The sequence below is a fragment of the Dermochelys coriacea genome, chromosome 10 (assembly GCF_009764565.3).
Source record: "Dermochelys coriacea isolate rDerCor1 chromosome 10, rDerCor1.pri.v4, whole genome shotgun sequence".
In the NCBI taxonomy this organism is placed as follows: domain Eukaryota; kingdom Metazoa; phylum Chordata; order Testudines; family Dermochelyidae; genus Dermochelys; species Dermochelys coriacea.
Window position 1 is genome coordinate 39,004,139 of NC_050077.1, and position 17,410 is coordinate 39,021,548.

At 48.1% G+C, this 17,410-nt stretch overlaps 1 protein-coding gene across 47 annotated transcripts in view; it reads left to right on the top strand.

Annotated features, from left to right (window-relative positions):
- Positions 1-8,907, top strand: part of MAPK8IP3 (mitogen-activated protein kinase 8 interacting protein 3) — a 150,806-nt gene extending 141,899 nt beyond the window's left edge. For 46 of the 47 annotated variants that reach the window (XM_043494349.1, XM_043494355.1, XM_043494348.1 and 43 more), the window contains 3 exons: positions 4,528-4,707; positions 5,044-5,187; positions 5,823-8,907. In XM_043494349.1, coding sequence (XP_043350284.1) covers positions 4,528-4,707; positions 5,044-5,187; positions 5,823-5,944 — 446 coding nt within the window. In that variant the 3' untranslated portion in view covers positions 5,945-8,907. The remainder of the gene's footprint in view (positions 1-4,527; positions 4,708-5,043; positions 5,188-5,822) is intronic. The other variant, XM_043494376.1, reaches the window with a different exon arrangement.
- The last annotated feature ends 8,503 nt before the right edge of the window (positions 8,908-17,410 follow it).

Here is a 17,410-nt window from a genome sequence, read left to right on the forward strand (position 1 = left end):
CAGCAAAGTCTGAAGTGTTAAATGCCTTTTTTGTTTCAGCTTTCACCAAATAGGTTAGCAGTGATTGGACGACTAACATAGTGAACATCAGTGTAAATGGGTTAAGATCTGAGGCTACAATAGGGAAATAACAAGTTAATAATTACTTGGACAACTTAGATGTCTTCAAATCAGCAGGGGCTGATGAAATACTTCCTAGAATACTTAAAGGACTGTCTGAAGAGAACTCTGAGCCATTAGCAATTATCTTTGAGAACTCATGGAGGACTGGACAGATCCCAGAGGACTAGAAAAGTGCAAATATAGTACCTGTCTATAAAAAGGGACTAAGGACAACCCAGAGAATTATAGACCTGCCAGCTTTACTTTTGTACCGAGAAAGATAATGGAGCAAATAATCAAACAATCAATTTGTAAGCATCTAGAAGGTAATAAGGCGATAAGTAAGAGTCAACATGGATTTGTCAAGAACACATCATGTCAAACCAACCTGATAACCTTCTTTAACAGGCTTAAAGCCTTGTGGATGGGGAAAGCAGTAGATGTGATATATCTTGACTTGAATAAATCTTTTGACACTGTCTCACATGACCTGTCTCATAGGGAAATATAGCCTAGATGAACTGCTATAAGGTGGGTGCACAACTGGTTGGAAAATGGTACTCTGTACATTGAGAGTAGTTATCAATGGTTCACGGTCAAGCTGGAAGGGCATATTGAGTGGTGTCCCGCAGGGATCTGTCCTGTCCAGTTCTATTCAATATCTTCATAAATGATTTGCATAATGGCATAGAGAGTACACTTACAAGGTTTGTGGATGATAACAAGCTGGGAGTGGTTGCAAGTATACAAGATTAGAAATGAAAGTGATTTTGACAAACTGGAAAAATGGTCTGAAATAAACAGAATGAAATTCAGTAAGGACAAATGCAAAGTACTCCACATATAAAATGGTAAATGACTGTCTAGGAAGGAGAACTGCAGAAAGGGATCTGGGGGTCATAGTGGATCACAAATGAAATATGAGTCAACAGTGTAACACAAAAAAAGCAAACATCATTCTGGGATGTATTAGCAGGACACAAGAAGTCAGTCTTCTGCTCTACTCCGCACTGATAAGGCCTCAGCTGGAGTATTTTGTCCTGTTCTGGGCACCATATTTCAGGAAAGATGTGAACAAATTGGAGAAAGACCAAAGGAGGGCAACAAAATTGATTAAAGGTTTAGAAAACATGACCTGTGAGGAAAGATTGAAAAAACTTGGTTTGTTTAGTTTGGAGAAGAGAAGACTGGGGGGAGGGATATGAGAACAATCTTCAAGCACAGAAAATGTTGTTACAAAGAGAAGGGTGATAGATTGTTCTCTTTAACCACTGACAACAGGACAAGAAGCAATGGGCTCAAATTGCAGAAAGGGTGTGTAACTGTGCCTCCGTGGGTCACAACTGAGAATACCAAATTCAGGACAAACTGCTGTCACCCCAAAACTGGTGGTTATTCTCCCATAGGATATACCAAACCAGCAACAAATGTAAACTTCTGTTTCATCACACTGGCTAACAAGAAGTCAGAAAAGCAGTCTCCTTAGGCATGCCAATCCTTATATCACCACCAAAAACACTAGACTTAATGATGAGTGGTTATTTAAAAGAAATTTAATCAAACAAAAAGGTTCTTCTGATCCCAAAGGACCAGCCACATACCCAGGTGAACATACAACAGAGATCTTACCCAATAATCACGCTGTTGCCAATCCTTTAGTAACTAAAATCTAAAGGTTTATTTATAAAAAGAAAGAAAGGTGTCACAGAGTCACTGGGCGATGCTCTGGAACTGCTCTGTTTGAGACCAGTCAGGACTCTGGGGAAGCCGCCTCCTCTCTCTGAGCACACTGTCACCAGGCCAAGAAGCTTACACAGATTCATCTTTCCTGGGTCTGACCTCAGAGCAGTCAGCATCCCTTTCCACACCGTGCGTTTTCTGCAGTGAGTCCGCCCATGCAGGGCTCCTGGGGAAGCCAGAGGGCCCTACACTCCAACTCTGCAGTCAGATGTGACTCTCAGCCAGAGAAAACAGAAGGTTTATTAGTCAACAGGAACACAGCGTAGAACAAAAAAGAACAGGAGTACTTGTGGCACCTTAGAGACTAACAAATTTACTTGAGCATCAGCTTTCGTGAGCTACAGCTCACTTCATCGGATGCATTCGGTGGCATAGAACAGAACTTATTATCACAGAAATCAGTGACTTTCAGCCAAGTCTATCTTGGGGGAATCCTGGGCCAGATGCCCTGCACTCCCCCTTCCAGTCCCCCACAGCAGACTGCCCAGCTTCCAGTGACCCGACCCCCGACATGCCCGTTGCTCCTCCTCCTAGTCTGTCCTGCTTCCCAGGCAAAAGGTGTCACCTGGTCGCATCCCCCTCTTGGTTTGGTCATTGCCTATGTGCAGACAGCTGAGCAGCCTAACCTGCCCCGAGGGCCTCAGCGAAAATCACAAACCCAATTCCCATCACCTAAGCATTGGTGCAGTACACAGGGAAACTGAGGCATGCGCAATATTAGTATGGGACAGTAAGACTCACATGCAACATAAAATGAATAAACCCCACTTTGTCACAAAAGGTGAGAGTTAAAATTGGTTAAAGGAATCAAATATATACAATAATTGCAAAGTTCTTGGATCAGGCTTGTAGCAGTGATGGAATAAACTGCAGGCTTGTTAAGTCTCTGGTTGCTTCCAAGTCATTGGAAGGTCCCCAGTCCCTTAATTAGAATGCTCCCATTAAGTTCATAGTCCAGAGGTTTGAACAGGAAAGGGGCAAAATGGAGATGCTTCCAGGGCCTTTTATAGCTTCTTCCAATTGAAGGGAAACCCATTGTTCTCACTGTGGAAAATTATAGGTAACAAGATGGTGTTTTGGAGTCACATGGGCAAGTCACATGTCCATGCATTCTTTGCTTAGTCACAGCAGAAGCCATTACCTATACTCCAGATAGAACATTCACAGGAAAGTCCATTAAATCTAGATAGGCATCTTCCATGGTCCATTGTGAGTTAAGTCCCCCTGGATGAGCCATTTAACTCAAATAGTCCATCACAAGGTGCTGGCTAAACACCTTGTTGAAGTTTCCACATGAGCAAAGATTTGAAATACAGGTACATAGTTCATATTTATAACTTCAGATACAAAAATTATACATGCATACACAGCATAATCATCTTCAGCAAATCATACCCTTTCTGTTGACACCTTATTTGATACACTTTGTATAACATTTGTTGCAATTATATAACAGTCATAGCAACAATGATCTACAAGGTCATATTTTAATCAGATAACATCACAGGAAGATTTAGATTACACATTAGGAAAAACTTACTAACTGTCAGGGTGGTTAAGCACTGGAATAATTTGCCTAGGGAGGTTGTGGAGTCTCTATCATTGGAGATGTTAGACAAAGAGCAGGTTAGACAAATGCCTATTGGAATGCTCTAGATAATACTTAGTCCTGTATCAGTGCAGGGAACTGGACTAGATAACATACTGAGGTCCCTTCCGGTCCTGTATTTCTAAAATTTCTACTGGCCTGGGTGTGCGTGCGGGGGAAGGAGTCTCCCTTCTTGAGTAACGACTTCTAGTCTGTTTTCACTGGTGAAAGGAGGAGTTCATTTCTTCAGAGCCTGATCCTCCAAGGTGTTGAGCATCCTTAGCTCTCATTGAAGTCCATGCGAGCCAAGGATGGTCAGAATCTCTGAGGAGTTCTTGAGTGGCCAGATGGTTGAACTCAAGGTATGAGGGCTTAGGCTGGTGGCAGAATTCTCCTCGGATTAGGAAAGGAACTCTGCTCCATTTGACTCAACAAGCCCAAATGCTATTGGGATTGAGAGTGCCTTCCCTAATGTATTGCCAGCCTGAGCACTGACAGATTAGCATGAGTCCTTGATTTGACTTTCAAACTGAGCAACTTCACCAACCTGGGAAACAGCCACTACTTTCCAGGTGCATGAAGGCCAAGAATCCTAACCCTTTCATCAGCAAACTGTGCCCATCTACGTACCATGACTGGTCACTTGGGCAGAAGGCTGATGCTCTGACTCTGCAGACACTGACTCAGCCAGCCTGAGTTCAGAAGAATGGATATTGTAGCTCTAGAAGGCCTTTACTGAGATGCCCTGGACATCCTTACTCCAGCATGTGTAGGGCTGGGATTACTCTTCCAACCAACCCCCAGAGAGGAGCATTTCCCTATTACCCGTTTTATAAGAAGCACAGTTTATTAGCAAGAGTGGATATGACTGTGCCTCTTTGCCAGTAGAGAGAGAGGGCCTTGATAATCTAGTAGGGTCTCCTCCATGATGCACAAATGATGGCATTAAACAGGACCTTTAATGGGCATCTGCACTTTTAAAGCTTTTCCTACGTGACTCATGGTTTGTGTTTTTCTTACATACTTCTCACTCTGACTGATGGTCCATAAATGGGAACAAAGCTACTACTTGGGGTTTTTCTCCTCCCTGTCTTCAGCCAATAAGACCTCCCCAACATCAGGAGAGGGGAATCGCCCTGGCGGAATCATTCACGTGTACGGTGATGACAGCAGTGACAAATCTGCCAGCAGTTTCATCCCCTACTGCTCCATGGCTCAGGCACAGCTCTGTTTCCATGGCCACCGTGATGCAGTCAAGTTCTTTGTCTCTGTTCCTGGTAAGGTGACCAAGGCACCTCCTCATGAGGATTCTTGCGTTTACATTCTTCTATTTGGCCATCTTATCCCCTAAGACATCTGTGGGCTTTGCCACTGCAGGGGAGACTGAGCTGCGCACTATAGAATGCTATGGATGACACTGCACCTTTTGTAGCTCTGTAGGGATCAGTTACCCCTTTTAAGGTCCTTTGGTTTTTGTGTCTGAGTTTGAATAAAATCCAGTTTTGCAGCAGCGGGGACTGGATTGGCAGAGCAATCACCTAAATTTGTATCCTTTATCTGAGCATTCTGGGAATGTGGCAGAGGTGCTGACAGGAGACCCTGTGCTCTTTCAGGTAACGTTCTCGCAACCCTGAATGGGAGTGTGTTAGACAGCCCTTCTGAGAACCCCAGCACAGCAGCCACTGAGACCGAGGGGCAGAAGCTGAAAAATGTTCTGGTGCTGAGTGGAGGAGAAGGGTACATTGATTTCCGGATCGGTGAGCTCCTACTTTTGGGAAGGGGTGAGGTGGGAAGGGTTGTGGGTAAAACATGGACCAATGGGATTTGAGATGAAACTGTGTTGCTACATAGTGAGTTCAGAAAATGATTTCCACTTGTCATGTCTCCTGCTTTAGAGGAAGCACTTTGGCATTTTCCTCTACTGTTACCCACCCTTTTCCAGGACACGTGGTTGGCTTGACCCCATCTGTCCCAACTGGCTGTCTCTACCCCTGTCACCCAGATCAATCTCCATAGACAGTCATCAGAAAAATACTACAGCATTTTCTACTAACAGCCCAAGTGCTGCAGCCTTTGAACTGTTGTGTTTTGGATCATTCCTGTTGTTGTAAGGATGGGCTCCTCCAGGAGAATGGGGGAACTGGTCAGTACATGAAATCAGAGATATTGGAGGGCCATGTTTTTGTCTCTTTATGAAGATCTATTTTTTCCCCTCCTAACCAGTCTTTCTTGTACAAGTGTCCCATCATTACAACTGTCCTCGGGCTGTGAAAGAAGAGCTCAGTTAATGCTGCCCATGATCTTTGCTGAGTAACATGAGCCTTTTGTGAGGGGCAGTAATGCTTTGGATCTCCCTTCCCGCTCATCTTTACTGTTTATATTCTCTCTGCAGGGGATGGAGAAGATGATGAGACAGAGGAGAATGCTGAAGATACTGCCCAAGTGAAGCCAGTGCTTTCTAAGGCTGAGAGGAGCCATATTATCGTCTGGCAAGTCTCATACATCCCTGAATGAGATTCTCTCCTTTCCTGCCAACATATCTCTCCCTCCTCCCATCTGAATGCCAAGATATACATACAGAACGCCTGCATTACACCAACTGCTGGAAACTGAACCCCAGACAACTGCAACAGCTCCTGCATCGGATGGTGACCCCCATTCTAACCTCTGAACTTGTAGCTTTCATTTTGGGCCCGTGTGCTTTGAGTGGTTGGATTACTGTTCTCCTTCTGAAGCTGATGTCTACAAGGGGGGAAAAAAGGTAGAGAATCTTCAGAGTGAAGCCCAGAGTTGGGTATTGTGCAAATAACTCGCTCCAAGAAGCATGAGACAGAAGCCTGTCTTGGAAGGTTTAGCTCAAGTTGTCAGGAAGGTTGCCTCACTGCCACCTGCATGAGAAGCAGTGCATCACCCTCATGTCCTCCAATGAAATGAGGCTAATGAATCACAACAGCCCAAAGAAAATCTTTGTCCAGTTCACCAGGTGGAATTCTCATCCCATCTCTGCATAGATTGTCCCAAGCATTGAATCTTATCCCAGGATCTGAGAGCAGGCAGCACCAGGTTAAACCAGAAGTCTGCAGAGAGGAGAGAATAGAGGTTCCAGGAAGCACTTCAGCTATTTGGCTATAGAGGGCCAACAGTCTCATGAAAAGGGGTAGAGTGTGGAATGCATGCTAAAAACAGAAAGCCCTCCCTACTCTGCTATTTTTTGGCCAGTTGGTAACATTAAGTAGTGCTGAGTGAGCGTGAAATCAGGGAGGACTGTTTTCTTGGTAGAGTCAGAGGCAAAAAAGGTGTTTGATGTCAAGCCAGAGAGTGCTTGGACACTGCTGCCATGAAAGTTTGCTGGGATCTGGTTGATTAGCAGAAGAAAGAGCCAGTACTATTTTGTTCATGTGGTATTTTTGGAAGGGGAGGTAAAAAATGCTTTGTTTCATTATTTTTACAAGCCTTAAAAATTTCAAGAGACAAGCTGTTGTTTAGTGATAGTTGGTTTTAAAGAGTAGCCAGTGACATGGCTTCTGTGTTAACCCAGCAAGGTTTTATTGACTCATGAAGATGCATTCCCATCCTGGTGCTGATTTTCTGCAGGGAGAAATGCTCTGCTCTCTAAACAGAAGAGTGCTGGGGAAAAGAAAAGGCAGGATGTTGATTTTGTCTCACTTTCTCCCAATACATAACAGCAACCCAGTGAGAATGCAAGTTCAGGTGTGTGTATCCTAAGCCATGGCACTCAGATAGGAGGTGCTTTGGGGTTAGCACATCGCTACAACGGGATTTGTGTTTCATGGTTGCTCTCCTGCAGTTAAATCAGTCTATAAAGAGCTGGAAAGGGGATCTTAGCTCAATCCTATGCACATATCTCAAGTTTTTTTACCTCACTCCTGCTTCTGACCCATTGGTTAAAAGCCCTGATACCACAGTTTGCCTCCTGGCTCCTCACTGTTCTGGCCTTTTAAATCCTTGAGCACATGTGCACTGCCTCACTTGCTGGTTTCCTGGCTCAGTCAGTGTCTTTGTACTCTAGGATCCCAGATGACCTAGTGTACCCATGTCTAGCTGCAGAACTTATCTCCCCCATTACTGTAATATCTGAGTGCCTCACAATGTGTAATGGATTTATCCCTCACATCAACCCTGTGAGGGAGGGAAGGGTTTTGCAGGTAGGGATCTGAAGAACAGAAAGACTGACTTGCTCAAGGTCACACAGGAAGTCTGTGGCTGTGTTGGTCTCCTGAATCCCTAGCTAGTGTCAACTCCCCTGGGTGGATGCTGCTGGTATGAACTAAAGGGTTCCTAGTTGCATTAATATAGTCCTGTTTGAGGACTATTCGTTAATGTTTTTACGTCACGACTGCAGCATCCACACTGGAGAGTTACTGCACTGCTATTGATACCCCCATAGTCCAAAATGCAGGGCAGTGAAGACAGATCCCTACTTTCTCTTTAGCAGTAGCAATGCTGCTATTGCTTTCAGGGTTTGGATTTTGCATGCACAGCTGAGAGATAAATAATAGCCACACATTAGAGTGCTGGGAAGGCAACAGCACATATCTAGAGAACAGAGGCCCCAACAGCCTATTTAGAGGGAGACAGGCTTGGCAGTGCATTCATTGGCTACAATCAGTGTTATATTACATAGGTGCTCGTACTACTCTCTGAAGACAGAGGTCAGGAGAGGATTTGAATCAAGTCCTCCAGCTGTGTACCTCTGTAAAGGGATTCCAGAGAGGCCTGTTTGACCGTGTGACATTTCTGAATGAGTCAGGCTTTCATTCTGCTGTGGCATATTCCAGAATTGCTTTCTGGTAGGATAAGTCACTTAAGGCTTTAGACAGCAAATAATTCACAACTTTTGTTAATTAGTGTAAATTAAATTTCAGTATTTGAGCTGATTTTTAAAAAAATGTAATTGACGCCAATTATTTAGTTTAATGAAATATACCATGTGATAATTATGAAACATGGTGTGAGATTTTTACCTGTTAACAGTTTATGTTCTATATCTGTTTTATCAAAGTGAGAGTACTTGGGCCTCTGTCTCCCACTGAAATTTCATGGCTACTTAAGAAAATAGGTTCCAGACCTCCTTATCTCAGCAGGTTCATTTGCAGTTTGAAGCAGATTTTCTTTCAAGAGAAGCACACTTTCAAAAAGGGGCCAGTGACAGCTAAGTGAAGAGCCACTGCTGTCATGTTCCTATCATCCTCATTTGGTGCCTACAGAGCAGCAAGGTGAAAGCTGATTGGCTTAAATACACTTCCCTATCATATCTCCACTGTGATGTATGTAAATCCTTGTATGTTATAAAAGGATTTTAAAAAGTGTCTTAAGGCCTGTAAAATCCGCTGTTTGGTCTGAAGATGGCATTCTGTAAAGAGACTGCTGTATGAATACTTTCCCATGCTTTGTCCCTTATGCTATCAAACAAGTGAACCATATCTGTTCTATATGTAATAAATGTGTTAACATCAGCAATGGAAACGTGTATTCATTGCGTGTACAGACACTGGGATTTCTGATCAGTCTGTGACAATGGGTTGATTATTGTAATGGTTGCTCAGGTAGTATCTCAAATTCTCAAACTTTAACATTATACTGCATGTCATTCAATGAGTCAGATTGCAGGATACTAGTTTTGCAATCCCCACAACTTCAGAGTTGGTGCTCTGCAGCAGTAGCTTCCTAGCAATTTTCATAAGTGCTGTGCCAAAGGTGTGGAACACGCAGCTGTTATGGTGCAAGTGTCAGCACATAGAATGATTCAAACCACAAACATTGTCATGAGGAGACACAGTGGCAGAGGGGGCTGACACTTAACAATTGTTAACTTTAAATGGACTACATGTTAATGGAATTCTCTTTCCATATGGGAAGAGTCTTGGCAAAAATCAACTGTCTATGCAGGCACTCCTCCATGAAGCTGGGTGCATCATGCTTGCTTGTTCAGTTGTTTGAAAAGACACTTACTTGTCTAAGTTAATAGCTCCATTCTGAAATTGGAGGGACTTGGGTGCCCTAATGGAGAAAAAGGCAATAAAATAGGAAACTAGATAAAAGTCCTGTGAACAAGGCTATGAATACATGATTTGCCAACTATACAGTATCAGCCATTAAAATTAATGGTAACAAATGCTCCCTTGTAATTAGCCTGCTAAATGACTTGTGTCTTTACAAATGGTAGCTACTTCATTATAAGCAGTGTCTTGGGTCTTGTGACAAAATGGCCAATGTTGGTATGGTGGATCCTGGGCTTTTCTTGGCCGGGTGGGGGCTGGGATGCCATCCCTTGCTCCTGCTCTTGGGGCACCGAGGGCCCTGCTAGTGGCCTGGGAAGGTGGTAGAGGAGGGAAGCAGGGAAGGGGTCTGGGTTTGCACCTCACTCTGAGTCCTAGCCCCTCTCAACCCCTAGAATCATAGAATATCAGGGTTGGAAGGGACCCCAGAAGGTCATCTAGTCCAACCCCCACAAACCCCTGCGGGTTTCTTACCCTCTTCCCCCTTGGGTAGGCTTCCCCCCCCCCTCCATTTCTCTGGTCTTTCAATTCTTAACAACACACTTCCAAACTCCAGTCCTCTCTCCTTCTTGCTCCATACTGTCTACCTGAAGCAGGGGGGTTTTATTAGGTTCCTGACAGGGCCTTCATTAGCCTCGGGCTTCTATATCTCCCCTCTATCAGTCTCCCACTTCTCCCTGGCTCTGCTGTATCACAGTCTCTAGAGCATCAAAGCAAAATACCAACTGCCAGCACATTTCAGTGTCACGGTAATGGTCTTCACTTGGGGTCTGGTTGGGGAGGATGGCCTAGTGGTCATGGCCACAACCCCTGAGTGCCAAGGAGATTGGGGGGAGGGGAGACCGGGCTCTCCCACTCCACCAGGCTCCCACCCAGGGCCCTTTAGGCTACCAGTAGTCTGGCAACCAAGGCTGCCCTCCCCGGGGCCTCTTCCTCTCGTTCCCACCCTGCAGTCAGCTTAGTCCAAGGCTTTCCTCTGGTGGGGAAGTCCAAATCAAAATAAATCAGAGGGGGTTTCCAAGGTCCACAGGATCCTTCTCTCTCTGGTTGTCTCTGAGGTGGATCCTCCCTTCCCTTAGGGACGGTCCCTTTGAGCAGCTGTGTCAGAGTCGGTTAGGCTTCCCTCTGCTCTGTGCTGCTGTAGGTCTGTTCACCTGCAGCTCTGCCCCCAATGAGCTAATTGCCTGCCTTTTAATTCCTCCAGCAGCTGGAGCATTTGCTGGAGGTGTGGCAAGTTGTGGATGGCTGAGCCCAAAATAATCCCTTAACCCCTTGTTCCCAGTGTGGGGTTTGTACACCCCATCACATGAAAGAAAATGTAAGACACTCAGCACATGGAGCTTTAAGATTGAGTTAAGTATAACAATCAAATCAGTTCCCTGAACTCCCCCATTCTGAGCTTAACCCCACATCACCCCAGCAGTCTGAATAAGCTCCCAAGCCAGCAACAGTCCTCCCAGTTGTGTACAGCTTTGTCCCCGTGGTGAAATAACTAAAGAAAGGACAGGATGTTTTCAAATTTTATTACAAAAAAAGCAAATGGACAACCATTATAAAAGCCAGTTATATATTTATAGATGTAAACAATGAGAGCTGCAGCTGAAGGGGCTGGAGATAAGCAGCATGCTTTAACCCAGCAGCATAGTGCCATATAGGTGCCGTGGAAAGGATCTTTGTTTACCAGCCAGTGCTTCAAAACAGCTTTCAGAGTAGCAGCCATGTTAGTCTGTATTCGCAAAAATAAAAGGAGTACTTGTGGCACCTTAGAGACTAACAAATTTATTTGAGCATAAGCTTTCATGAGCTACAGCTCACTTCATCCAATGAAGTGAGCTGTAGCTCACGAAAACAGCTTTGTTTATCTTAAAATGGTCATTGGTAATATGCCCTCACACAACCCCTTTGCACTGGCATTGCAGTCAACATGCCAGCTAGAGAGACTGGCTGAGTTTATTGCCTCCACTCACATGGTGTGGGATGCATTCTCAATAGCTGTGGAACTAACAGCTGACTGAATACACAGGTTTTTATGACTGGAGTAAAACAAATTAAAAGAAACAGCACATCCCATCAACTGGTGTGCTTGCACTCAAAGGGCTGCCAAGCCTGTCTCAAAAGATGAGGCTGTGTTATACACATTTTTCCCAACCCAGACAGCAACAATTTGCACGAGGAAATGAAGGGGTGATTGGCAGTGACTGAAAGATGGTCTGAAACTAGGTCTCAGTCCTAGTTTGCACTACCTGCTGCCTAGCTTAGCAGAATTTTGTGAGGTACTAGCCCCATTGTCAAGTAGTGTTTTCATTTCATTGAGCTCTGAAAGCCAAGGCCAGAATTGGCAAGGAAACAGTCTCACTCCAGGTCTATCCCTCGCATTTTCAAAGCACATTCAAGTCAGTTAAAACAATGGTAGGCAAAGTGAGGCGTATCAAGTTTCTCATCTCCAGTGGCTGCCCTTGTCTTTAACGTGGTGAAGAGGACTGTAGTGGGGTAACTGCCCCACTCCTATCCTAGATGGGGCTTCAGCAGGCCAGGGAGGCGGTGCAGGTGGGTGAGAGAAGACCTGCTAAGGAGCCAATCAGAGGCTGCGTTAGAGACAGCCAATCAGAGGCTGAGTTACAGACACCCAATCAGAGCCAGACTCAGCCATATATAAAGGCTGCCCAGGAAGGGAGTGGGGAGTCTCTCCCTGGTGGTCAAGGGAGGAGCACTAGCTCCTCTGCTGGAAGGTAGCACCTTAGACTGGGGAAGGCCAGAAGGAGCTGGGGAGCTCCGGCCAAGGAAAACCCCAGGCTGCCAGCCTAGGCCAGGCAGGTGCAGAGGGCCGAAGGGGAAGTGGCCCAGGGACAACAGCAGGGCAAGGGGAGAGAAGGAGGGCAGAGAGGCTGCCATTAGAGGGTCCCTGGGTTGGGACCCAGAGTAGCGGGTGGGCCTGGGTCCCCTCCTTCCCCTTGTGCTATGCTGGGCTGAAGAGGAGCGTGGCCCGATCCAGGCTGTGGCTGGGCCCTGCGATAAGGGGCTAGACTTAGAGGCTGCAGCCGGCCACTACAACCGGTGCAGATTGTGGGCTGCTGATAACACCAAACCCCCGGAAGGGGGTGAAACCGGATCAGTGGGCGCTGCCGGAGGGCAGTGTCCTGAAGAGGACGCTGCCGAGCGGGGAGCAACGAGGGTCCCCAAAGCAGCAGAGCAGACGAGGGGCAAGGCACCACATGAAAAAGGTGCTCCATGACTGGACAGAGCTAATTCCCGGAGCAACCAGCGGGAGGCGCCAGCGGTGGTGAGTCCTAACCCCGTCACAAGTGGTGGAGAATGTGGGCATCGACCAGGGCCTGCTAGAAAGACCCCTATGTACAAGATGGAGACGGACAAGCTCCTAAAATGGCTGCTGAAAAACCAGCAGCAACAGGCTGTACAACAGCATCAACAGCAGACACACCTGTTGCAGCAACTGGCGGCGCAGCAGGAACTGCAGGCAGCACAGCAACAAGAATCCCAGCAACAGCGGGTTCAGGAGTTAGCCGCCCAGAAGCAAGCAAGTCAAGATCGACTCTTTCAACAGGTGGCGATCTTGTTGAAAATGGCAGCAAGTCCTCCCCCCAACCCAGCCAGAGGAGGGCCAGGGGCGGGCTGCGGGGGACTACCAGTGCAGCTGACAAAGATGGAGCTGGGGGACGACCCCGAAGCCTTCTTAGTAACTTTTGAATGGATAGCTATGGCTGCTCGGTGGCCCCTCAAGCACTGGGCCACTATTCTCGCCTCTTATTTAACGGGACCTGCGCAGGCCTCTTACCGCAATCTGAACACACAGGAAGCACTGAAATATGAGACAGTTAAGGCCACCATCCTAGACCAGACGGGCATCAGGCCGGAGACGTACTGACCAAGGTTGTGTCGAGAGAAATATCCGCTCGGGGCCAGACCATCGGCTGTAGCCCAGAAGGTCTGTGACCTCTGTTGGAGGTGGCTAGAGCCTGACCGCCATACTAGTTGCCAGGTGGCCGACGCTGTGGCACTGGAGCAGTTCCTCCGAATCCTTCCCACCGGGGGGAAGGAGTGGGTGCAGCGACACTGGCCGAAGACCCTCGCAGAGGCTACGTCCCTTGTTGAAGACTTCATGGCGGCGGAGCCAGAAGAGCAAGCAGGTTTTAAAATAAGGACTTCAGGAGAGGGAGTCCGACCCCCAGAGGGAGCAGTGCATAAGACCAGGGGGGAGGTCCCCGCTTGCCCACACGGCAGTCGGGGTCTCCAACAAACCCCAAGAACCGGAGCCCCTCGGCAGCGTGCCTGTCCCGAGACCAAGAGGACCCGTCTGGGGAATCGAGCCTACCGCAAGGCACCCGACCCTTGGAGGGGAATCACGATAGGCGCTACCAGTGCGGACAAAAGGGGCATTTCAGGAGAGAGTGCCCCTACATGGCACATGTAATTATGGACAGGTCCTGACAGCGGACTGACAAGCCCAGAAGGACGGGCCGGCGAAGATGGTGATCCCGGTGCGAGTGGAGGGAACCCCAACCTTAGCGTTGGTTGACTCGGGGTGCAGCCAGACTGTCATTTGCACAGGCCTGATAGAGGACTCCCTTCCCGCCGGGGCCCCGATACAGTTACAATGTATACATGGGGACATGAAGGAGGTTGTCCAACAAGAGGCACGTTGCTTAGTAGGGGTAGCCCATAGATTAGCATATCCCGTGGTCTTGGGTCGCGACTGGACGGGTTTTGCCGGTTTTATGCGGAGGTGGAGCTGTCAGCCCGGGAAGGGGAAGAGAGCCCGCTATGGGAAGCATGGATTGTTGGGCCAACCCGGGCCACAAGGCCCCTTGGAGGGGACACTGAGAAGGCCCAAAGTAACCAAAGGGAGCCAAACCCTGACCAACGTTCCGACAGGAGAAGAGATGAAGTGGCTGGAGGTTGATGGAGATTTCCTGGAGGAACAGAGAGGGGACTCCAGCCTTAGTCGAGCCTGGGAGCAAGCGGTCAGCCGGGATGGAGAGACCCATCCTCGGCAATATCGGCCCCAAGGCCCCCATTTTGATATCTACAATGACTTACTTTATCGAGTGGCCAGAGCCAGAGATACAAGCTGAGGTGCGCCAATTGTTGGTTCCCCGAAGGTTCCGAAGAGCACTGCTCCACCTGGCCCATGTGGTCCCCTGGGCAGGGAATTTGGGGCGAGAAAAGACATTCCTATGAGTAGCCCAACAGTTTTTCTGTCCCGGCAAATACCAAGAGGTCCGTGATTACTGTGCCTCTTGCCCAGAGTGCCAAAAGACCAGCCCAAAGGGGATACCCAGGGCCCCCTTGGTCCCTCTACCAGTGATTGGCACCCCTTTCAAACGGATTGGCCTCGACCTGGTGGGGCCCCTGGAGAAAAGTAGCTCGGGGCATAGATACATCCTGGTCGTAGTAGACTATGCAACTAGGTATCCAGAGGTAGTACCCTTACGAACAACTATGGCCCCTGTCATCACCACGAGAGATACTGACAGACCAGGGGACTAAGGTAATCTCCAAACTGATGGCATACCTCTGCAGACTATTGAACATCCAGGCTCTTAAGACCTCTTTCTACCATCCCCAGATGGACGGATTGGTAGAACGCTTTAACGGGACCCTGAAGGCAATGTTTCGAAAATTCATGGGGGACGACCCTTGTCAGTGGGACAAGTACTTGCCAGCACTCCTCTTTGCCATACGCGAGGTGCCACAAGCTTCCACCGGGTTCTCCCCATTCAAGCTCCTCTATGGGAGACAACCCCAAGGGATTTTGGACCTCTTGAAAGAAACCTGGGAGGAAACAATAGTAGACTGGGTCAAAGGTTCGGTCCAGTATATCCTCCATTTGAGGGAACAGCTTTGGGAACTAGGCACCCGAGCCAGAGAGAACTTGTTACAAGCAGAACAGAATCAGCAGATCCAGTACCATCAAGGGATGAAGATGAGTAACTTCGAACCGGGGGACCGAGTTCTGCTGTCTGCTGCCCTCCTCCGATTCTAAATTATTAGCCAAATGGCAGCGACCGTTTGAGGTGGTTTGGCAGGTGGGGCCTGTTGATTACGAGATCCGGATGACCGGGCGATGAAGGGACACCCAAATATACCACGTAAACCTGCTGAAGGCGTGGAAGGACCGAGAGGGTTTTATGATTGCCCCATACCCCCCAGAGCCCAAGCTGGGGCCCTTGGCCAGTGAGTACGAGGAGCCGGGCAGGGTAGACATTGGCCGGGAGCTCAACCCTACACAATCAGAACAGATAGGGCAGGTGGTAGCCACATTCCCCACGGTACTCTCCACTCAACCAGGGAAGACGACTGTGATTAGCCACCATATCGCCACTATCCCCGGCCAAAAGGTGAGAGAGAACCACCACCCGCTCCCTAAGAATATGTGGGAGACTGTGCGGAGGGAGTTGGAATCAATGTTAACCCTGCGGGTGGTGGAAGAATCGAGGAGTGACTGGAGAAGTCCCATAGTGCTGGTCCCCAAGCCAGATGGCTCAGTAAGATTTTGCATAGACTTTCACAAAGTGAACGCCGTCTCTCACTTTGCCTACCCTATGCCATGGGTGGACGAGTTACTGGAGAGACTAGGACAGGCAGAATTTATCTCCACCCTGGATTTAACCAAGGGGTATTGGCAGATCGCCCTTATACCTACCTCACAAGCAAAGACAGGCTTTCCTCCGCCATTCGGCCTTTTTCAGTTTACAGTGAGGCCCTTCGGGTTGCATGGTGCCGCGGCTACATTCCAGCGGCTCGTAAACTCCAGGTACTAAGCCCCCACAGTTTATGCGCCGCAGCGTACATTGACGATATTGTCGTTTATAGCTCCAACTGGGGAGACCATATTCAGCACCTAACCAAAGTACTACAAGCCCTGGGAGATGCAGGCCTTACGGCAAATCTGGCCAAATGCCATTTAGGACAGCGGGAGGTGGCTTATTTAGGCTATACGGTAGGGTGAGGGAAATTATGCCCCATGGTAGATAAGGTACGGGCTTTAAGGAACTACCCCACCCCTAAATCCAAAAAACAGGGACAATTCTTAAGATTGGCAGGTATTATTGGCGGTTTGTCCCTAATTTCTTGACACTGGCTGCCCTCTTGACGGACCTAACAAAGAAAACGCAGCCCCAGAAGATCCAATGGACGGAGGACTGCAAGAATGCCTTCCTCGCGCTCCAAGAACAACTGACCAGGGAGCCGGTGTTAACCCAACCTGATTTTTCAAAGCCTTTCATTCTCCAGACGGACACATCTGGAGTAGGCATAGGAGCGGTACTGTCGCAAGAGGTAGTGGGGGAAGACCGCCCCATTTTATACCTCAGCCGGAAGCTCTTTCCATGCGAGATGCACTACTCTACCATAGAATGGGAGACCCTCACAGTTAAGGGGTCAGTTGAAACACTGCGGTACTACTTGCTGGGGAACCACTTCTTCTTAGTGACTGATCACGCCCCCCTCCTCTGGATCAACAGCATGAAAGAAACAAATGACCGAATTATGAGGTGGTATTTGTGCCTCCAGCCCTATTCCTTTCAAGTACTGCACAGGCCAAGTAAGGCCCACGGAAATGCAGACTTTTTCTCCCGAATGGGAGAAAAGAAGGACGAGGAAGGGGACCGGGCAAGGGAAACCCCTACCATCATTCTAAGGGAGAGGGTGCATGACGAGGCGGACAGGCCCCGCACTGGGAAGGAGATGGTCAACTCTTTCCTGCTGGCAGAAGAAGCCACGCCCCTGAGGCTCTGCTGGGCATGCTCCAACAGAGAGTCAAGTACAAAAGCCTACAGAGCTGCTCAGTCAGAGTGGCAACTGAGGAAGGTGGACACCCAGCAGAGGCTCCAACCCAGGAGCAGGGGCAACTCTTACAGAGGAGAGCTGATGGGCCCTGAAGTGGGACTAGAGACTGGAAGCTGTGGGAAGGCCCGGATGCCATAGGGACTGCTACATTGGG